General features: G+C 41.0%; 1 protein-coding gene and 1 pseudogene across 1 annotated transcript in view; both read left to right on the plus strand.

Annotated features, from left to right (window-relative positions):
- LOC147453742 (casein kinase II subunit alpha-like) overlaps positions 1–9,714 on the plus strand; it is a 110,146-nt gene extending 100,432 nt beyond the window's left edge. Inside the window, exons 3-10 of the mRNA XM_086515839.1 lie at positions 7,447–7,641; positions 7,761–7,918; positions 7,992–8,082; positions 8,163–8,228; positions 8,834–8,916; positions 9,064–9,127; positions 9,190–9,258; positions 9,357–9,714. Coding sequence (XP_086371965.1) covers positions 7,447–7,641; positions 7,761–7,918; positions 7,992–8,082; positions 8,163–8,228; positions 8,834–8,916; positions 9,064–9,127; positions 9,190–9,258; positions 9,357–9,443 — 813 coding nt within the window. The 3' untranslated portion in view covers positions 9,444–9,714. The remainder of the gene's footprint in view (positions 1–7,446; positions 7,642–7,760; positions 7,919–7,991; positions 8,083–8,162; positions 8,229–8,833; positions 8,917–9,063; positions 9,128–9,189; positions 9,259–9,356) is intronic.
- A 1,651-nt stretch (positions 9,715–11,365) lies between these two features.
- LOC147453743 (uncharacterized) lies at positions 11,366–21,236 on the plus strand (annotated as a pseudogene).
- The last annotated feature ends 2,506 nt before the right edge of the window (positions 21,237–23,742 follow it).

Genomic DNA, 23,742 nt, shown 5'->3' on the forward strand with positions numbered 1-23,742 from the left:
CTACAGGCTATGCAACAAGTCTTCCCACCACCTTCAGTACACCCTGGCTATTTTGGAGGTGGATCGGTATTCCAGAGCATGGCTGGTCATGCACCTGGAAATCAGTTTTACACGCCAGCAACAGTGTTCGGGGGTGCCTAAACGATGATGCCTAACCCCATGTATGGTGTCACGGGCATGCTACCAGGGTTTCAAAGCACTCAGGGCCAATTTGGGATGCCACAGGCAAATTTTGGTATGGCTGGAATTACAAATCAAGAGCCAAATATGGCATTTCTAGGTTAACTTACTAGTGGTCAAGGAACACTAATGAACCCTACCAGTGTTCCCATGTTTCAGTCACTTCCATATGACAACTTAGCGCCGCTGGAGAAGGCAACTCCGTACAAAGAAGGTGGCAAAGGTGTGGCATTCACGACCTTTTTAGGGTTTGATGACAGGAAGAAGGCTCTCTCATTCCTCCAGCAGTTTGACAAGGCCTATGCAATGGGAAACTTTACAGAGGCTTCAAAGGTCCGCAAGGCAGCCACTTTCTTGACAAGAATCTGGATGACTACAATCGGAAGTTTTGGAAAGCTCTACTTCCAGTAACTTCCTAAGGTTTGTTCCTACCACCCTTTTTGGATTGAACAACCCGGGATTAAATCACTTTTTTCCATAGAAGTGAGCCTTGGTCAGGTTGGGCTTGAAGACACAGGGGATCATAGACCAGACACAGGGAATTGCAATTATGGCTGACAAACCAGATGATGTGACTGAAGAGGTTTCCTCTTCACAGGGTCAAAAGACACATGAAGTGGGTGAGTCTTCAAGACCGCCACAGACGGATGATGATATATTCAGGACCCAGTTGGCTACTGTTGTGGCTATGTTCACACAAGTAATGCAGAACCCGAGGTTCTTAGCCTTTCTCCAACCTCCTCTTTCGTCTCGGCAAGTTGGGTCACTGGATCATATTCAGAAGCCTGTTAAGGCTCAAGCACAGGTGATTCATATTGCACAGTCAATGGAAACACCTGTACACTTGACGGAGAACATGCAGTGTCCACAACCTGTGACTAAGGTACAAGAACAGGTGGCTGAGATGCCAGTCTTTCAAGCTGTACCAGTTCAGCCCGCCACCTTTCAACAGCCTATAGCTGGTTCTAATGGGCAGGGAAACAACCTACAGGCTATGCAACAGGTCTTCCCACCACCTTCAGTACACCCTGGCTATTTTGGAGGTGGATCGGTATTCCAGAGCATTGAACTGAACGCATGTCATGAAGTAGCTTGTCCACGTACACATAGGGTTAGATGTGTACGTAACATCCCCTTCTTTTCAAAGTGAGGCACTGATACCGAACCATATGGCGTCGAGGGAGATTGCCAACAGCGTCTGGAATCCTGGAAAGGACTCTTCGCCGGCCCACTGTGATGCGTGGGTCATGCGATACTTGGAACTTCATAAAGGTCTGCAACGCTTGCTTCTTTGGGCCACGCCAAAAGCGGCACAAAGTCATCTGTGGCTTCTTCGATGCTTCAACTTTGTCTATGATCATGCATCCACCTTCTTCAAGAATCTTCGAGTATGAAAATTCTTGAAACCACTTCCAACACAAAAACATGAACATACCCATTCCATGTAAAGTGACTTGAAAAATTCTAGTCTGCTTGAAAGACTATTCATGCAATGTAGATGAACATAGAGAGGAAGTGCCAAACCGTCCATCAAACACACGCAAACAATGGGCTCGAATCTTGACTTTTTGATCTAAATCAATCAACCGTGGCAAATCACAATGGACATGCCCATGCTTGATGCTGAATCCTTCTTGTGCTCTTTCGGATACTATGTCATGCCAAGAAGAGACATGGAATGTGAATTCCTTGAATGCAAACATTTCTTCTTTTCATGAATCACCCGCATACATCCGTGCTCATTCATGAGTTAATCGTGCTTATCGTACAATATGTCATGCCTATGAAAAGGGATCACATAAAGACGGTGACTAAAATACAGGAAAGCATCACGAATGAAACACTCAAACAATGCGTGCTGACTAATCATTCGAACACATAATACTTCTTGTGAGGGTTCTTTGAACCTTGACTCGAGAGCCAAGGTCGGTTGTTCTTTGTGATTAAACGAATCTTCCTGTGGGGGTTTGTGGACTTCGACTCGAGAGCCAAGATCGGTTCTTCGTGATTGATCGAATCTGTAATGAGGTTAGCTTCACTAGAAAAAGTATCAACTAAACCATCATCCTTGTGAACAATCACATCTTTATCTTGCAAATCATCATGGTCGTGAATAATGAGATCTTGATCATGCAAATAATCATGCTCATTGTCATGCTTATCATCATCATGCAATTCATCATGCTTGTCATTATCATGCAACTCATGTGTGTCTTGCTTTGGAGAAGACGAGACTGAGAGGGTCTCCTTCTCCTGATTCTGTTCAAACTGTGCCCGCACAATAGAAAAAAGTCGCCACAACTCTTTCATGTGTTGGTCGCTCATCTCTTGTCTTGCTTTGTTCTCGCGATCAAATTCTGCTTGTCTTTCTTTGTTCGCGCGATCAAATTTTGCTCGTCTTTCTTTGTGCTCACGATCCAATTTGGCTTTTCTTACTTTGGCTTCCAAGCATGCTTGCTCGTGCTACGCGCTATGGTTGCCATTGTTTCTTCATATTTACGCTCTATGGCTGCTATTCTTTCTTCGCTTTCTAACTTCCTGTCCAAAAACATCTGCTCCAACTCCTCCATAGGAGTAAGTGCAATCCTTGGCGTAGATGGGGAAGGGGGAGGGTCCGAAAAACCTCCTGGTGGGGAAAACTCTTCTTCGCCACTCCCATGCTCACCACCTTCATGCAACGTATCCATTCCGCTTCGGGTGATGACCATCCAGTGAAGTCTTGGGTTCTTAAGTTGACGAGGAACTTGGGTTCTTGCGGGTCTTGAGTTCTTGGATTCTTGAGGGTCTTGAGTTCTTGAGGGTCTTGAGGTTCTTGAGGTTCTTCGTTCCTTGCAATATGTGTTAGATGTTAGAGAAGGATCTTCTCTTTACCCAAGCTTTTCTCTTTCCCGCGGGCGCACCCCTTGGCAGCCTTGCGCTCACACCAAGGTTGCTTTTTCCCACCTCACGTCGATTGGCCGGCCGCTAAGTGCACGGTCCGCTCTCAATGAGTGAAAAGAGAAACAAGGGGAGGCTGGACAAGCCCTTCTTTCTTGGGTTTCTTGTCACTCTTCAAAAACACGATTAGGAATCGATACGCCCAAGAGGACTTGGGTTACGTGAGACCTCAACAAGCAAAAAAAAATTCTGTGGTTCTTGTGGTTCTTTCCTTGAGTGATACAGAACATTGCCAAAGCTCTGATACTAATGTAAGGTGCAGCGGAAGTGAATGTTGAACTTTGCTCAAGATGAGTGCTCCGAACTGTGCTCAAGGGTTCCTTTTACTTATGGAAGGGAGAGCCTTCCGTTCCTTTAGTGAGAGAGTGCAATGGACACAAACAAAGTGGATAAACAGTGTGAATGAAGGTATATGAGACTGAGAGATAGAGAGAGAAGAGAATACGACACCAGAATGTTGTCAAACCCTTCTCCGAAGGCCCCACTCTCTATGGCGAGAGCAGTCTAGTTATGATTGCACAAATCGCTACAATGCTTGGACTTGCCGACGATGTCGATGACAATGAGGACGACAACGAGACGGGCTGAAATCTGAAAATGCTAAGGGTTGAAATCTGCAAATCTTTATCTGCTGAATTCTAACTCTATGTCGGTGACGATGTCGATGACAACGATGCAATGACGACACGCTGAAAACGCAGATGCCTTTTTCCGGGCTGAATCTGCAAACCTTGTTGGATCTGACCGTACGGCGAGGAATTGTTGCGGGAAGGTGAGATCTGCGAGGTTCAGGGGTTCTACTGCGATGCTAGACTGCTGAAAACTGAAAACGCTGGTGCTACTATGGATCTTGTCGCGATGGAACTGCAAAATGCTAGGGGCTGATCTGCAATTCAAAAACGCTGACTGAAATCTGTGTCCTGCTTTGGAGAACTGCTAACGCTAGGACTAATTTGTTGTCTCTCTGTTGCCAGGGCTGATCTGCAATGCAAACACTAGGGCTGGTCTTCAATGCAAAAACGCTAGCTCTCTGCTGATGCAAAAACGCTAGGTTTGTTGATTGGGGGGGGGGGGGGGGGGGGGGGGGGGTCCCTACTGAGAAGGTGCTTATTGAACCGAAGTTCGTTCTGCCTCTTTTGCCAGTAAGTGCTAGCGCTAGGTTTTCTTATATACTTCGCTTGCTAATTTGCCCTACCTAGTTCCCAACAAAAGTCACTTAAAAATAATAAGTGAAAAATGTCAAAAATAGGGAAAATAGGTCTATGCACCGTAAAAATGCTCCTGATGGGTTCTGATTGTAATCTGATGATCATGCTGTGCATCTAATCTAAGTGTATGGACATGCACAGTCTGCAAACAGACTCACAAAAGTGCCAGATCACTTCCTAAGCTAACTGAACCGAACCCATGTCATGAAGTAGCTTGTCCACGTACTCATAGGGTTAGATGTGCACTTGACATTGTACTTTGCACACAGATTAATATAAAAAGAAATACCAAAAGGGGCGCCAGTCTTTGGGGCCAATACCTGTTGGCACGGAACTACGCCTGGCCGATCGTCTTTTGTGAACTGTTTTAAAGTAAATCTCTGCTGTGGCGAGGTAGAATCTTGACTTGGGGTGTCTAAGTCTGTTACAGGTGGCAGACGATAAAGGAGGCGATTGCTCTGGGTACATGTGAGGAGAGTGAACCATATTCTCGAAAATTCTCCCGATCGGAATCGAAGATTGAGTAGGTTGTCGATTTAAAGCCCTTGTGCTTTATGGTACTGGAGGAGGAGGAACAGCCTGAGGCAATAGAGGCGGCAACATGTATTTCAAGTACTGTGTTGAAAGCTCTTCAAAACTGGGATCTTTTACTGAGGATATCGCAAAGCTCGTTGAAGAGAAATTGCAGATGCTCCGTGGAGTCCAAAGACGCCATCTTGCATTGTCTGTTCTTGGGAGGACAGGTATACTTTCAGAAAAGCACACAACTGAAGCTGTAGTACCATAAGAACGGGAAGGGTACCACGTGGCAATTGAAAAGAACAGAGTGAGACAAACGTTTAGCACTTGAAACAATTGAGCAAAAAGACTAAGATAATCCACAAGAGACACGGAGTGACAAATTTCCACTCCTAGACTGCAATGGCTCCAAACGATGGCGCCCCTTGCAGTATTTCTTTATATTGCTTCAACAAGGTACAACTTTGTGGCTCTGCTTTGGTTCTCCAAGCGGTAGAATGCCAGAGAGCCCACAACATGTATTTAAAGGTACATGAAAAGCAGCATGCTCTAAAAGCATCTGGTCCAAAAGCTAGCGGCCAGAGGGTTGTCTGTACAGCGTTGCCACGTCATCATCAACCAACGCGATTTGCGGATTTCTGTACAACTACCACATCATCAGCCCTTTACGCAGTTTGAGGAGTGAGTGTGTGTGACCTGCTTTATTTTAAGTTGGGCCCTCAGCTAGGGTTCTGTAAGTTGGTCGGGGGTTGGGGTTATTAATCCTAACCCATGAATAATTTGGACCACTCGAGAGGAACTTGTTAGTTGGTGAGGAATTCTTCTTCTACTTTTGCTAAGGTTTTAGGCCCTTCGACCGGGATCTGCAAGTTGCCTAGGGTTAGGCTCAGGGAGTCTTAATTCCTAACCCTTTGGGTCTTTATTGGCTTGACATGTCAGCAGTTTGTGACACCCACATTCGTAGAGAGCCTTGCACATGCCTCTTGGCCACTAGCTTGAGTCATTACCTCCACCACATATCACTTGCACCATATTCCAAGCTCTAGGCTATAAATTAAGGTTTCTTGTATGAGTTTTTCTCTAGTTCAATAATCAAGCTTTCATTTCTGTTTCTCTATTGTCCAATGCCCCATAGCTTTATATACTTCATCATGCTCGTAGCTACGACCTGGGGATCTGTTTAAGGCTCTCTGCTTCCAAGCTGTAACATCAACACGTGATGTCATGCAAGCAGAGGGCAATATTGTTGGTCTTTGTTTCAAAATTTGTACTCGTCCCGAACTGACCTTTGACTCGCTTTGAGCTGCAAAAATAATTGGCATGTGTAGATACACTGGAATGGAAAATAGTGAGAGCACTATTCCTGTCAAAGTCACAATACAAAAGATGTCTATAGATCATGATGCAATATGTGAGATATACGCGGCCCATCAGAACCATTGGCTTCTGTGGCAAGAGGGCGTGTGTGGATCCATTGTTCCATTGTGCAGATGACCCCTCTTGGCGCTTGTGGATTATAGGTCTGCCCTCTATCATGACTAACTTGGGATCTAAGAGAGTGGTTGTGGCCTTCTTGTCAAACACTAGGAGCTAGTGTCTCTTTTTTCGACTAGTTTGTGTGCTTTGTGAGGTCCATCCTACTAGGTCGTGATAGTTTTGCCTCTTTTATAGGTCAGTAACCCATAGTCAAGGGAACACCATTCCAAGCTCTTGGAACGGAGGAGAGAGAGCGCCGTCCCGTTCCCATTTCAAAATGACTAGAGAGATTGCGTAAACAATATTTGTGGACTAGGTTCATGTAACACAAACACATACTTTTTCATGATTACTACTAAGATTCTGGGAGGTTTGTTCTTTATTAGGCCTCTCTTCAATCATTGGAAGCCATTCAGAGCAAATTTTAAACACAATTTTGCAATATGTGGCATTCCTAATTTTGTTCCCTTTTACTTGAGCTTGTCGTTCCCGTTTCATACAGTCCCTTCTTCACAATGTTTCAGTTCTCTTGTAGCTATAAGGTCAATACATAGTAGATTCTTATTTTCGTCTTTAGCTTGCGTTAGGATTGAATAAGTGGCTATTTTCTCTTTTGTAAGTGTCTTTGTATAGAGTTGGAAATTAAGGATTAAGTCTTTGTGCTGCCGTATCCTTATTGTGATTGTTTAAAGTTGAGTAGTTGTTGCAAAGTTTTAGTCAAGTAAGCTTCTCTTACTTATTTTGCCTAAGACGTTTTAAAAACATTTTCAAGTAAATATTGTCTGTTTCTTTGTTTAGAAACAAATATGGTGGATTAGTTTTTCTTCATTATCTGTTTTCTTGTGTGCCTTGCTTTTGCGTTATGTATAATTGTTTTAGCCCCTCTTACAATTCATCTGTTCAGACTTTCTGGCTTTCCCAAATTTGATCTGTTTTGGAGCTTGTCATTCCTGTTTCAAAGAGTTGTCTGATCCCCAAAGCAGTCCCAATTCCCTGTGGCTATAAACTCATAGTCAAGGTCTCCCTGCCTGTCAATAGTGTCAATTTAACTTTAACTTTGATTTCCTTCTGGAGTGTTTGCTAGGGAAGTGCTCTGCAAATTATGAAAACTGGTCTTCTTTTGCAGCTAAAACGAGAAATTAAGGTTCTTCAAACTCTTTTTGGGGGAACAAATATTACGCAGCTCTTGGATATTGTTCGTGACCCTGTATCAAGAACACCCAGTTTTATTTTTGAGTATGTGAATAACACAGATTCAAAAGTTCTGTATCCAAGGCTAACTGATTTCGAGATCCGGTACTATATATTCCAGCTACTGAAGGTCTGTTGTCTAATAATGATGTCTCTACTAATGTCAATGCGTCGTGCCATTATTTGTGGTATTGTAACTTGTTTGGCCAGCGTGTTTGTCAATAAATTAAGTGTTTATTTACTAAACAGGCTTTGGATTTTAGTCACTCACAAGGCATCATGCATCGGGACGTCAAGCCCTCAAATGTGATGATCGATCACGAGCAACGCAAACTGCGGCTTATTGACTGGGGCCTTGCAGAATTTTACTATCCAAACAAGGAGTACAATGTGCGCGTGGCATCAAGGTTTGTGATTTTATGTTTGATATTGAAGGGCCATGAAGAGGCGCACCTTAATGATGTCTGCTTAGATATGCAGGTATTTTAAAGGCCCAGAACTTCTGGTTGGTCTGCAACAGTATGATTACTCGTTGGACATGTGGAGTTTAGGCTGCATGCTAGCTGGAATGGTAAGTGGTGTATTAGACCGAAGCAATCCAATAAAAACTTCTAATGATATCAAATGAAGAAACTGTGGGTTTGTATTCAGATTTTCCGAATGGAGCCCTTCTTTCATGGAAGTGATAATACAGACCAGTTACTGCGAATAGTGCAGGTGAAGGTTTTTACGTTGCTGTCGTCCATGCATAAGTTTTGGCTATTGCTTTTATAAGCCAAGAGTCAAATGTAAATGTGGAAGTGTGGGAGAGGCTTGTAGGGTAGGGTTGGGTGATGACCACATTATTCAAATAGGCAAGCAGGCTCCAACAGGGTGCCACACTAGTAAGAGCCAGGTCTCATTGGGCATTAGTGAGAGTAGCACAATCAATGGCCACTCTCAATTCAAGGGAATAAAGGAAATAGTTTCCTTTAAAACCTAGTAAAGCTATGAATATCACAATTTTCCTTGTATTTAGAGACTTCTATCAACACTAACCAATGAAAACTTAGCTCCTTTTTTCTTGGAGGTGGCCCACGTTTTCTCTTTTACATTCTAGGCATGTAGTGGAAGAGATGGACAGTTTCTCTTTTACATTTTAGGTATGGAGCATCATTCTTTTAACAAACTACTATTTGTAGTTCTACTTTATGTATTTTAATGGAATCACTATTCTGTGCTTCATCTTACCAATTCTCTTAGTCATTAGGGGAACTCTGTTTTAATAACAAAGAACTCTTGAGGTTTGCTTGCCTTGGGGCACTAATTCTGTGATTTGTCAGGTGCTAGGCAGCTCCGAATTGCATGACTACTTAAACAAGTATCAGATAGAGCTGGGTGAAGATGTCAATCCTTCTATTGAGGGGTAATGTCCATGTTTCTTTTCTCATTGTCAATATGATAGGCTATTCTTTCAACTACAAAATGTGTAGCTGAAGATAAGCAAGCTAAAACTTTATACTTCTAACATGAGTATTTCCAACTAGTGACCTCTTTTGTGTTCAATCACCAGACAAAGGAAAAAAACCTGGTCGGAATTCCAAACGCCCACAAACGAGCATCTCTTCAACCCCCTGGTAAGAAATGGTTTAAGCCTCTTATAGAAGCCATTCAAACTCTAATTATAATTCATACACAGGTAGAGGATCTGTTAGATGGCGTTTTACGATACGACCATCAAGAAAGGCTAACGGCAAGTGAAGCCATGGTATGCAAAGAAACTTGGTTTTCAGGGCCCTTCGTTTAAACGAGCATAAATTCAAGGTACATGTAAAATTAAAGTGGACATTGATAATGTGTATGCAGATGCACCCTTACTTTCATCCTGTGAAAAAGCAAGAAAATCTACCCCGGCCGCTGCCCTTAGAGGTTGGCTTGCAATTATCTGCCTGATTTTCTTGGCGAGAGTTACAAAAGTGCGGTCTGAAATGTTTGTAAGATTATTGTGAGCCTTCTTGATGTCAGTGGATGTGCTAAGAGGGGTGTTTGGTGGGATATGGCTACTCTTTGTAAAGCCTTTCATTCAGAGCAAATTGCAGATGGAGGATAAGATGAATGACTTGTCCATCTTGCATTTGCAGTGATGGGCCACAAACATGTACCCCTTAGTGTCATTTTGGGTATATGCACATGCACAATTAAAGAAATTGTCAACTTCAAAGTATTTGAGAACAACACCCCCCCCCCCTCTCTCTCTCTCTCTCTCTCTCTCTCCTTCTCTCTCTCTCCCCTGGATAGATCTTTGAGGTCTCTTGGGATTGTTCATACGATGGTAAAAAGTTATTTACCCCTCTCTCTGTGTGTGGATGGATCTATGAGGTCTATAGGGATTGTTCCGACGATGTTTAAAATTCTCTTTTCTCTCTTTTATATCTGGACTACAAATAAATCTTTTCCTTTCTCACATGCAGCTGTAATTGGTGTAATTGGCAATTCTACTTTTTAAGAAAAAATTAATACGAGCATTGGATTCCAAAAACATTCAAAACCAGAAGTATTTTAGCCTAACAAGGCTCCTTGAGATACAAATGGTCTCTTAGCCCAAAATTATCATGAAATAGGATGTATTGGTGAGTTCTAAAGTCTCCTATGCTTGGTCTCCTTTTGAAGATGTGTTCCACTGAATTAATGTTAAATTTTGCAGCTATATGATCGCCAAACTAAGAGAAACTTCAGTTTATTTTCACCACCAAGTTGATGATGGACCTCTTGTGATACTTAATATAGCTAGAAGTTGTGCCCTTGATTATTGTTAAAAATACTCGTGTTATTCAGGTAAATGCTGGTTCTCGTACCATACAATGCAGATGTGTACCTAAGTGAAAGGTCTGTTTCATCTGTTTGATTATATCGTGGTGTACAGTTTTGTAGGAGTAACCTTTTGAGGGTCTTAGTTATCACCATTTTAAGTTTGAAATCATGAACATGCCATTTTGCTGCCAACGTTGTTGAAATTATAAAATGGTATCCCATGAGAGAAAAGGCAAGATGGTCGAGGAGAGGCCGCCAAAGCTTAGCTGAGGAGTGATTTTGCATAATACGTTGTTTTTTCCTTTTTTTAACACAGTGAGGGTTTGTACCTTGCCCCATTCCGTTCCATATGGATACATATGCCCTTCTTTCCTAGATGAAGGACAAAATATTCATTGGCACTATTGCATGAACCTCTCTCTCTCTCTCTCTCTCTCTCTCTCTCTCTCTCTCTCTCTCTCTGTGCAACCCTAGCTTCGAACCTCTCTCTCTCTCTCTCTCTCTCTCTCTCTCTCTCTCTCTCTGTGCAACCCTAGCTTCGAACCTTTCTCCTCCTCACACAGTCCCCCATTGGGCGAGGGGAAGCCCGGTGGGGGGCGTCAAGGCCCAGCCTCGCCCTGTCCTAGCTCGGGCTCCAGGTCCTCGGTTGTGTAGACCTGCAAAGCACGCGTGACAGCTATCGGCTCTGCAGATGTCGGCACAACACCGCATCTTGGGCCATCTTGTGGGCTCTATGGCTATGTAGTGAGCATGGCTCTTTAGTGTTGGAGGTCTTGCACGTTGGACTGGCTCCACAATCACTTCTCTTGGCGGTGTTGCGAAGCTTTTACCACGGAGGAGCACCTTAATGCTATGAGATTTAAACCCTCTGTAAGGGTTTGGCTTCATAGCACTTGCCTTGACAGCATTACAAACAGATGAACAACTATGTTTTGAGCCTTCTGAGGTTTGTGGACATAAATCTGTTTAGCAAGGTTTTCAACTGCCTTTGAGCTTGGAGCTTCTGGATAGAATAATGTCTTCTTCCCCTAGTACTCTCCTCACACACAAGCTTTCTTGCGGTGATGGTAGTTGCACCGAGGAAAGATCCCATCGCCCGCCAAGGTGCAAGAATTACCACCCTAGAGGCCCATATCCGAGAGCTCATCGAGGAGAGTGAAAAACTTAATCAAGGCTTGCCTAAGCTTGAAGATTCCAAGGAAGTAGAGCGCCAAGCTCTACATGCAAAAGCACAAGAATTCCAAGCCTCCCTCATTGAGAATGTCAAGGCCGTCCAAAAGGAAGCCCACGAGGCAACACACGAGAAAATCAACACCAAGATACAAGCGGTCTTACAAGAATGCCGATCACAAGAATCTCTTGGTCTCCATGTTAGAATTGGGGGCCTCCATGCACCATGGTGCACTGATAAAGGCACCCTCGACGAAGCAATTGTGAAGCTCAATGAAATTCTTCAACCAGTTAATATAAAGCCCGAAATCGTTTCTTGGATCAACGACACACATAGGTAGGTGCCACCCGATCATTGTATCCTCACTTTCAAGTACAAAGAGGAGCGGATAAAAGTGTTACGTCAATCCCGTCTCCTTAACGGAAAAAAGCTTTGAATCGTTGAAGAATTGACCACGAATCAACTCAAGATTAAAGCAAGCGAGCTCAAGGAGATGCATGAAGCCTGTAGACAAAGAAAATGGGCAGTCTATCGAGGCGGTAAAGCCATCATCCAAGAATTTCAAACTTCCAAACCGGCTCCTCCCCTACCTGACCCCCTTTAGGTAGTGTTCTCTTCTTTTCTTTTACCCTTTCGATGGGCCCTCAGTCCTTAACTGATATGTATCTAATGCTTCCTTTTGAAATCGCTATAATGTTTTGTGTTGGTCCCATGGGTCATATCTGACCTATGTAGACGATAATTCAATCCCCCTCCCCCCCCCTCCAACACACACACACACTATGGTTGCTTTGGGTTCCATTCTACCCACATTGGTAGCATGTGTTTATCTAACATGAGCTCTTAGTAGCCAAGCACAAATAATAGATATAGGAGTCTAGTTCTCAATTTCTAAGTCAACATGCTCAATTGCTTCATAAAAGATGGATTCTCTCTCTCTCTCTCTCTCTCTCTCTCTCTCTCTCTCTCTCTCTAAGTGGAAGGTGCTTACTTGGTTGGCCTAAGGGCTTTTTCTAAACTGAGGCTAGAGGATGCTCCAATTTGTGTAATGACAATCATTTAGCAAAAGATGATCATATGATGCAAGTGTATGCCATGCTCCATGTTTTTTGGCCTGCTAAAACAAGCCTTACTATTGCTTGCCCAAAGGGTGTACCTTTTTGTGAGGAATGACCCACCATTTCCTTGATATTTCTTTGTCCTCTTCCATAAGAAATGTCTTTTAATGGGGGCACTACAATTGTTCTTTTTCCAAGTGTGGGACTACATTGCTTATATTTTGTGTATCCTATGCAACTTTTGATTTTTTGAAATGATTTGTTCCCCCACTACTTTTTCAATCTTAATTTTTGAGAATTTTAAAATCAACGAAACAATGTTCTAATTAAGCATTTGTGATATTTCACCTTATTTTGATTGCTTACATTGATTGTTAAGTGCATCAAAAGCTTTAAAAAGTTGGTATCACAGATGATTGGATTATAAACCAAGCTTGCCCACAATGACAGATTCATCTTTCTTCGGGATTCCGGAACGTGATGTGAGAGAGAGAGAGAGAGAGAGAGAGAGAGAGAGAGAGAGAGAGAGAGAGAGATGCAAAAGGACCTTGAGCATGAGACTAAGTTGGAAGAAGAGGAAAAACACAAAGGCAATTGTGATGGTAGACATGATAATAGAAGTAAGCATGAGTCGATACGATGGTAGAAGTTATAGAAGAGTCTCACACAAAGCATGATGATCACAAGGCTAAATATAATGGATATAGCGTGGAGACCGAAGCAAGAGGGATGGAGATGATAAAAACCCTAGCTCTTTAAAAGGGCATCAACCACAAGAACTGGAGCTCTTCGTGAGGTAGACTTTCACGTGCCATGGATCATAACTGCTTTGTGCAACTATGATCACATGGCTAAATATGATGGATATAGCTTAGAGACCGGAGCAAGAGAAATGGAGATGATAGAAGCCCTAGCTCTTCAAAAGGGCATCAAGCACAAGAACTGGAGCTGTTCGATGTTTATTGAGGTAGACTCTCACGTGCCATGGATCATAGCTGCTTTGTGCAACTTCTGGGCTTTCGTGATCGAAAGGAAGAAATTGGGCTCGTGTCACAAATTGCTACACCAATGAGTGCTAATGCAAAAGACGTTGAAGACAACTCAAGAGGTAGTTTGAGATTGTTTCCATGATGTAGAAAAATGCATTTGGTCAGGCACCCCTCACCTATATCTCACACGGGCATAGGATCTACGGTGGGATGATTGAGCATCGTAGATGTTGAGCAAGTAAATCCAGGAAAAGTGTAAACTCGGGGCCTTAAATTGATTGGGCCATCTATCTCCCCATGCCCGTGTTAGATATAGCTGAGGTTTGCAACTCGTTGGTGGGTGAAACAGTTGCCACTGAGATTCATTTGTTTACAAAGGAGGACGGCAGGGTCGGCATGAAATGGGAAAAGATAGGGCTAAAGGCTACAATGCCTCTCTCTCTCTCTCTCTCTCTCTCTTAAAGCCCTGAAAGGAGGCAGGCGAAGCCAGAATCTCTCTCTCTCTCTCTCTCTCTCTCTCTCTCTCTCTCTTAAAGCCCTGAAAGGAGGCAGGCGAAGCCAGAATCTCTCTCTCTCTCTCTCTCTCTCTCTCTCTCTCAGGATGGCAGTGCTTGAAGCGAACAAGCACGACTGCGGTACGAGTGAAGGGACGAGCAGCAGCAACTTGTGCAAGTGCGTGCGGCGCTCTTTCAAGAGAATTAGAAACGGGTATGTGAATTCGTGCATGGCTCTCGATTCGAACCCCGTCCTCCACAATCAGCTCATTTTCTCCTGCTCTGTCTTCTTTGGTCCCCAAACTGATGTGTCCTCCATCGTTGGCTTTGGCCGGCCTCGTATGTTACCGCCTCCCGATGTGAAAGCATCCTACCCCTTCTACGTGTACTCCGCCCACATTACAAAATCTGTAGTCCCCCACCAACTCTTTCAACTTTGAACATCACCATCATCATCATGAATTGTGACCGCCTTAAACTTTCGAGTAAAAGTCTCAATGGTGTGGGTCTTGAACTTGGAATAACTACACAAGGCATCACTTTGCACAATGAGAACACAAGGTATGATGATGCTTTTAGACCAATTGTCAAAATAAACAAGTATTTTTTTCTCCATGTTAAGTGCGTGGATACCTCTATCTACACACTTGTATAGAAGTAGCAAACATGCATAGACTTGAAACATTGAACATTATTTCCATAATTATGTAGTCATCCTTCAAAATGTCTTTGTATATTGCATATTGATACTTGTTGTTTACTCATTCTTGTCTTACTCTACTATGGTTAGCCCTCTACCTACATTTGTTCTATTACAAGGAAGCCATAACAAACCTATCGATTCCTTATTCTAAAACAAGAAGAGATGATAGACATGTATTAATCAGTACTATCGTGTATATTTGATATTGGTAAGGTAAAGGCTTTGCTAAAAAGAAAATTCCGGATATCACTGGACACTGGCTTAATGACAACCCCTTTGAACTACAAAAAAGCTCAATTGACATTTATGTGTACTTCAAGGTTGTAGCAAATATGGTACTCTGTTGATAAGGAGATGCAACAATAACCTCATGGATCCCTCAATTCTAAAAACTGGTTCTTTTTTACTAGCTGAAACAAAAACACAAAAGATTCTATTTTGTTTCTTTCTTAGTCCCTCTCTCATATTCACATACACGTATGTGCCCACCATAAATCCCTCCCATTGTCTGTATTTGAATACATTTATTCATGTCAAACTTGGTACCAAGATTTCTAGGTGCATGTCAAAGCAAAGAAATGTCGATAAGATGTACCATTGATGCATGCACACACTTGGGAGCATTGCAAGGGGCACATGAGAGAGTGAGCATTTAGAAGGATGGAGGAGACTAATCGTTTCAATTGGTAGTGTGGGTGTCTAGATAAAGCTTGAGAATAATGGTTGGGGAATGGATCTTTTCAAGGGATGGTCATGTCATAACGGCCTCTTACAAAAGTCGGATGATCATACATGGCTAGTATGTGAGCATTCAAGAATGTGATATTAGTTGATGTAGATTAAGAGGGGTAAAGGCAAGCTGCATTCATAATTGTGAGGACATCATCAACCACTTAGTTGAAGACTAAAGGCACCAATGAGAATTTTGACAAAAAGAACACAAACTAATAACTTGATTAATCCATAATCTTGATAGAATGCTCTCTCAAATAGTGTAGAGCAGATGCCAATTTATAGGAGAGGAAGGGTATCCAAAGCTACTACTAATTTATGGATTCTTCACCTATCAAGAGAGGGAATCATGGGGATGATAGTGGGCTGATATCCACAAGCTATCAAGAGAATCTAGGTAAGAATGGTGAAAGACCCCATGTGACAAAAGGTAGATGCATCATGGGTAGAAATGGGTACATGTGAAAGGAGCAAAGGGACTTCTCACAACATTTTCCTCATCACACATAGCAGACACAATCAAACCATAAGAATTGGATGCATAATAGGTGCCATGCTGAGAATGTGAGAAAATATGTCTATACACAGGTGCACCCAATTTGCTATACCATAATTCTACACCGGATATTTGCATACAAATAGCCTATTCGCTTTCATCCATATGCTCATCAAGTACATCATGCATTTGCATTTATAATTATCTAATCCATAAACTCATTGAGACTTGCATATGCTACTTCTCCCTCATTAGGACCTATATTCATACTCACATCATTACAATGTATCACACAGACTCTGCGACCTCATATCTATCTCCTTGATACATGCTACCAAAGGCAAAAGTTCATCTTTCCCAAAAGCTATATCTCAGCTAATCAAGATACCCTTGGTGTGTAGATGATACACCTTGTAAGCTTTGCTATGTGAAGTAAAAGAGAAAAACATTCATTTCATAGGCTTACCATTCAATTTTTCTTGTTGTTGCTAATACGTACCAAAGCATAGGCAAATCAACCAAAGATGCACGTGACCAATAGATGGCTTCTTGCCATGCGAAGCTTCATAGAAAGTTTGAAATGATTTAGCAGGGCACTTGTTTAGTATAGGCACAATAGACATGGCAATCTCATTCTAAGACACATATGACAAAACTTTGACTTTACACCATACATCATGCTACTTCCACAAGTGACTTATTTTTTCTCTCAGTAACACTAGTTTGATGAGGGATATATGGCATTGTAGATTCCTTTTTTATCCCAAGACTTGCCAAAAGCATATAGATCTTTAGATGTATAACTCGCCCTTGATAAGATCAAAGAGTGCCCACACGACAATTGGATACCTTTCCAGCCATAAGCCAAAATTGCTTGAAGCACATATCATGACTATGGACAAGCTACAACTTATGAGTAGCCTACACAGAACCATCATTAGGAAACTTAGTATATTGTATTTGTCCCAAAACGAAGTCTTTTCACATGTTTCAATGGTGTCTCAAGACGGGGCAACAAAGAAACCACCTCATGTTTTTGCACACATACTAAACTAACAAAATTCAAATGATGAGAACGTGCATATACCAAAGTTTTACATCTGCAATAGCCTTTGAAATAGAAAATGGATAATTTAATTCTACTACACATTTCTTATAAGCATAGAAATTCTACATCCCATGAAAAAAAATTTAGGTGCCACAACACCACCACCAAAATTGAGACCACACAAAGTATATATGCTATCCACAAACTTGAAGAAGTGAACAAATCACAATGAGTCATAATGGGCTTGGTTGCACCATTGTTAAAGTACCAAACATGATTCATGGATGCGACAATGCATGCATCATGAGCAAGGCCATCAAACAGCAGGCGGAGGTGTTGGTTGTAATAGGAAATATTGTACACAACTAGAAAATACAATAAAGTCAAGAAGGAAAGAAACTATTTATCAAGTGTTAGGTCGCCTATTCTAGACTATACTAAGTGTCCACAAACAATTCAAACAATGTCAACACGAAACAACATGAACAATTTAAATCAAAAGTTGCATATTTGCAACAATATATTCATACGCATGGGCATGAAGGCTAGGTGAAGTTCAATTTTTGCTCTTTATAACCCAATTTTCCTTATCTCTAAAGAGCTATGTAATTTCACCAAAAAAATAAATCTAACCTTTTCTAATTTAACACAATAATCAATGTTTCAGATGGTCTTTTAAAATTTTTATAAAACAAGGTGAGCATTTGAATGTCATAGTAGACATAGGAAAAAGTATAAAGATAATAATATGTGCACCCTTTCTAATGTCATTGCATGGAGTAAGTCACAAAGGAAGCCTTTGCAATAGGGAAAATAAGGTGAATGATCATGATGCTTTAGGCCTTAAAAAAAAACTCATCACAAACAGGAACTTCTCGACACATGAAAGAATGGATTTATTGTTGTTGAAAAATCCACAAGGAAAAATATGGATGGCATATGGAATTGCCAAAACATAGGAAATGATCATGGCATTAAGGTAGCTGGTGGATATTCAAAGATTCAATAACAAAATCTCACTTCTTGGGAAACTACTATTCAAGCCTTGTGTATCACTCTCTCTCATTATTTATGCATTCTACCTTGGGAAGAAAAATTTCACCAAAATGGAGCGCAATGCTAATAATCACAATCTCTATTTTAGCTACGATCAGTATTATACAAAGGTAACCTCTTACAATAGAACGTTGACAATCAACAAGAAAAATCAATAGGTTGTAGAAACTTCTACATGGTTAATAATTTTGAATTATTTCTACAAAGAACTTCTCAAAGTTCTATTTTAAGGACACAGTCAAATGTAGGTGTAGACATCATGACAACGAAACACATGAATTCCTGAATGAAAATTGTAAGGTCCCCAACCTAGAGATTGAGGCGACGTGATAGTTGGATTTCCTTTATCCTCAAGTTCTATTGATAACACCTTACTCCAATTCAAAGAAGCAAGGATACGAGCAATAGAAGAGCATAAATTCTCTATCCTTCATGATTGGGGGTATAAGGGTCGTACACCACAAGCCATGAAAAATGCCTTTTTCTCTATTTTTAAGAGGCACGTCCTTAACTAACATGTAGAATTGTGAAAGGTACCTAACTAATTGGGTCTACCTATCCATACACATAGTTTCATTTGGATACTAGTTTGCTACTTTGCACACTGAACTCACCCATTTCTCTTGTTTTTTAATTACTCCCACACTGTTTTACATGTACAATTAGGGTTCCTTCATTAATTTTGGGCATGGGTTTTTTCATACATCCCTTTGAACATCACTCAAACAATTCTTTCTCAAACAAGGTCTAATGAAGACAGTCTTATATTTTAACAAAAATAATTATCCAAAATTGTGAGTTTGCCACTATCCATAGACTTTCTCTAGCTACCCAATAAAGTCTTTGTACATTTTTTCTTATTCACTAGCCATGAAGCTGGCAATCAAAACTTTCCTTGTTGCTAACACTAGTCTTGTAATTGGACATTCAAGTGTCCTGGGACACTAAAGTGTCCTGAAAACTCAAAAACTTTCACTATTTTTTTAGATATTTGAATTTTACCAAAAGTGACTGGAAAACTTTTGTCATTATGACACAAGCCTTGTAGTGCAATGCCTAATTTTTATTCAGGTCAAATATTGATATTAAATTGAGTTAATTTGGAAATTTTAATTAGGAATTTCTGCTTTGAGGTAGCTTCAATGGCTATGGAGCAAAGCTCTTGGGAGAGGAAATCCTTTGCACCGTACAATCTCCAAGGAATTCGATGGCTCAAAATTGTTTTTTTGAAAGTAAGTAAAGTGAACCTAAATCACTGCACGCTCCCGGAATCGTGAGTCTCTGGAATCGGAAAAAACGTAGGCTTTTTTGTACATAGGGCCGAACAGACAAAGCGCAGAAGAGCAACATTTTCCTGCTACGTAGTCAAATTTCCAACGCTAGAAGTCATGGCGACCATGCAAGGCCTTCATGGGCTTCCTTCAATTGCTTTTTGCAGGTCTTTAGAGGGGCTCCAGGTACTGTATCCAACCATGGGTTTTGGGGAGGAATGGGCAAAGCAAGCCCATCCATGTGATTGGCAGACTAAGTTCTACAAGGGCACTATTGAGGCTTTCAACACACGCAAGAAGTTGTTTAAATGCAGATTTGAGGGTGATGAGACTGTGTACATGCTATCTTGGGAATCATTGCGAATGTATATCCAACGCGATGAGCTTCCATTAGTTGAAACGCAGGCTGAAAATGCATATGATGAGGATGATGATGCAATCCTTTGGCTGCAATTTTGGCATCTCAAAAGAAAGGGAAGAAAAAATTGGCATGCACAAATGTATCCCCTCCTGTGGAAATTCCAATGGTCTATGATGCCAGTTGTGCTGATTTTGATGCCATGCATATGCTGGAAGCCGTGGATGATGCTTTGACTGCACAAATAATTTCTTCACGTGAGGATGTACATGAAGAATCTCCCTACTTCTTTGGAGATGCTCATGTTGCTATGCCTCTTGTTGGGTGTAGTGGTGCACCTCCTGCAATGAGTAAAAGAGGTGGCCCTCCAAAGCGTGTTATTTTGGGCCGAGGTCGTCCAAAGGATCAAAATGCTGATTTGATTATTGAGAGCAATGCTTGTCAAGAGACATGTAATGATGCTCATGCGGTTGATGTTGTACATGAGAGCAAGCATGCTCGAAATAAGGGATATGTGATTGTCAAGAAGCGTGGTAAAATGCAAAAGCAGGTTATCAAGAAAGGAAGACCTTTGGATATATATAAGAGGCAGATGAATTCGGAGATGAGCATGCCTCTGTGGGAGAGAAAGATGAGTGTGACGATGAAATTCTAGAAGCAGAAGGTCCAGTTTTGCGTGATAGCGATGATAGGGTGACTGGTCAAACATTTCCACGCCATTGTGGAAGAGCAGTGAAAAGATGCATGTTGAGCCTGAGGGGACGTTCAAGAAGCTGCCATTGTTTGTGAACATTGCAGGTCCTGATTTGGGCCAAGTCCCAAGGGAGTTTAATGAGATTCAACTTTTTTGGCACTTTTTCCTTTGGATTTGGTTGATGCAATTGTAGAAGAGACCAACACGTATGCGATGGAGAAACGTGATAAACTTTTGGCAGAGCATGGGTCCACACGAAAGTGGAATCCAATTGACAGACACACTTTTATGCGCTTTTTGGGTGTGTCACTTGGCATGTCTTTGCAATTTATGTCTGATAAGAATTTCTATTGGAAGGATGAGACTTCTAGTGTAGTTCAGTATCCAAATTATGCGGAGAAGATGGGACAGACTGAATATCAGCAAATAAAGAGGTTTTTGCATGTACGAAGTAACGCAACGCCCGCTTGTGAAAGGGACTAGTGAGTACAAGTTATGGCAGGTATTACCTTTAGAGAAGAGATGAAATGCTACATTTCAGTTGCATTACAATTGTGGACAATATGTAACTGTGGATGAGAGGATCATCCCATCAAAATGTAAATTGAACCCATGTAGGGTTTATAATCCCAAGAAACCGCATAAGTTTGGGATCCAGTTATGGAAATTGTGCAATTCAGAGACTGGTTATAACTACTCCTTTCGCATTTATGATAAGCTGCCATGCAAAGAATTGTCATTTCATGTTGTGTCTCAACTAGTGCAAGATCTTAAGCACAGAGGACATCATGTATTTTTTGATCGATGGTTTACTTCTTTGAATCTGATGATGCATTTAACACACGAGGGATATGGTGCTACATGAACTTATATGCAAATCGTAAAAACTTTCCTGATGCTCGGCTATTGCATATGGACCGTTGTGAGTGGGGATCATGTCGTTTTGCTTTTGATGCAAGGAAAGGGCTTGTTGCATGCTCTTGGATGGACAAGAAGCCCATTTTTTTTTTCTTCAAGTGTATATGGGATGAAAAGAGGAGAAGTTTAAAGACAGGTTGGATCAGGTCGCAAGACTGCAGTTACATGCCCAGACATTGCTCTTCAATACAACAAGTATAAAGTAGGTTGCGATGTGTTTGACTCAATGGTTTTGGGATCAGGGTACAGCTTGGAGATGAGCATTCATGGTTGGAAGTGGTGGCATGCCTTGTTTTGGGGCATGCTTGAATCAGTCTTTGTAAATGCATACATAATAAGGAGATGCATACATGGAAAGAAGAACACAAGTCGTTTTGCTTTTATGGTAAGATTGCAAGAGCAGCTTGTAGAAAATCATTTTGGTGGGTTGCACACTTCAAGGGCATACATGTACTCTAGTGATCCGATGGGTGGACATACTATAGCGAAAATGGCCTCATGTGCAAGCAAGTTTTGCTATGTGTGCGCAAATGAAAGAAAAAGGTTTTTGCATGAGGGAAAGGAAGTGCTTGGCTCTAAGCCAACAAGAACCCTTTATGGATGTCCAAAGTGTAAGAAATTTTTGTGTGTAGAACCATGCTTCTACAAGTATCATGCGATGGCGGGACATGACCGAATTGCTATGTGTGCACGGCGTGTTGCAAGATCATACAATCGTCCAGTGTTGCTTTGATCATTCCTTGCTACTATCACCTAATGTTATGGTTGATTCTCGCTTATCTGGATGTATTTGTGTAAGCTATGTTAGTTGAAGTGACATTCTTAGTTCTCTTTATTGGTCCTTATTCCATTCATTTGAGAACATGGAAATTTTATGCCATATATTTATAAGCAGCTATATGGAAAGATGTTATCTATTTTGAGATGCTGCTCTTTTAGTAAAGAGGGTGACACAAATTGAATTTTTTTCATAGGGAATTGATTTTTTGAGCATGAAACTTTAATGGTTGTCAATTGTATTGGTTGCATAGAGGTGCCACAAATTTATGACTTATGGAGATGATTTTTTTTTTTACTAGGATTCGCATTGGTGTATGTGAACCTGTTTTTTCGTACCATGTCTTCTTTGAAAGGTGTAAAGGCATGTCTAGTTATGTTTTTTTAGATGTCTATGAATTTTAGCACATACCTAATATAATGTAAAAGACCCCATCAAAAGGATTTGGTAAGATATGTTATGATCAAACTGCTAGATTTCTTCTACAAACCCTAAAAAAGGACACTTAAGTGTCCTGTTTTGGTACGAAACTAGTGCTAACTACAAGGGTACTTGTTGATGGCGAGATGCTAACCATAGCTTATCTGTGAGCTCCATCTAGCAATAGCATGCCCTATTAGTAACTTCATTTTCTAGGGATAACTTTCCATAACATCAAACAAGTTTACCCTAGATCAAACAAATAATTGTGACCACCTGAAACTTTCGAGTAAAAGTCGCAATAGTTTGGATCTTGAACTTGGAATAACTACACAAGGCATCACTTTGCACAATGAGAACACAAGGTCTGATGATGCTTATAGACCAATTGTCAAAATAAACAAGTATTTTTTCTCCATGTTAAGTGTGTGGATACCTCTATCTACACACTTGTATAGAAGTAGCAAACATGCATATACTTGAACCACTGAACATTATTTCAAAAATTATGTAGTCATACTTCAAAACGTCTCTGTTATTTCATATTGATACTTGATGTTTACTCATCTTTGTCTAGAGGTAGCAAACATGCATAGACTTGAAACATTGAACATTATTTCTAGAATTATGTTGTCATCCTTCAAAATGTCTCTATGTATTGCATTTTGATACTTGTTGTTTATTCATTCTTGTCTTACTCTACTATGGTTAGCCCTCTACCTACATTTGTTCTACTATAAGGAAGCCATAACAAACCTATCGATTCCTTATTCTAAAATAAGAAGAGATGATAGAGATGTATCAATCACTACTATTGTGTATATTTGATATTGCTAGGTAAAGGCTTTTCTATAAAAAAAATCTGGATATCACTGCACAATGGCTTAATGACAACCCCTCTGAACTGCAAAAAAGCTCAATTGACATTTGTGTGTACTTCGAGGTTGTAGCAAATATGGCACTCTGTTGATAAGGAGATGCAACAATAACCTCATGGATCCATCAATTATGAAAACTGGTTCTTTTTTATTAGCTAAAACAAAAACACAAAAGGTTATTTTTTATTTCTTTCTTAGTCCCGCTCTCATCTTCACATACACGTATGTGCCCCCCATAAATCCCTCCCATCTTTTGTATTTAAATACATTTATTTATGTCAAACTTGGCACCAAGATTTCTAGGTGCATGTCAAAGCAAAGAAATGTCGATAAGATGTACCATTGATGCATGCACATATGTGGGAGCATTGCAAGGG

Source organism: Adiantum capillus-veneris, chromosome 7, assembly GCF_014529385.1.
Source record: "Adiantum capillus-veneris isolate H3 chromosome 7, ASM1452938v2, whole genome shotgun sequence".
Classification (NCBI taxonomy): Eukaryota; Viridiplantae; Streptophyta; class Polypodiopsida; order Polypodiales; family Pteridaceae; genus Adiantum; species Adiantum capillus-veneris.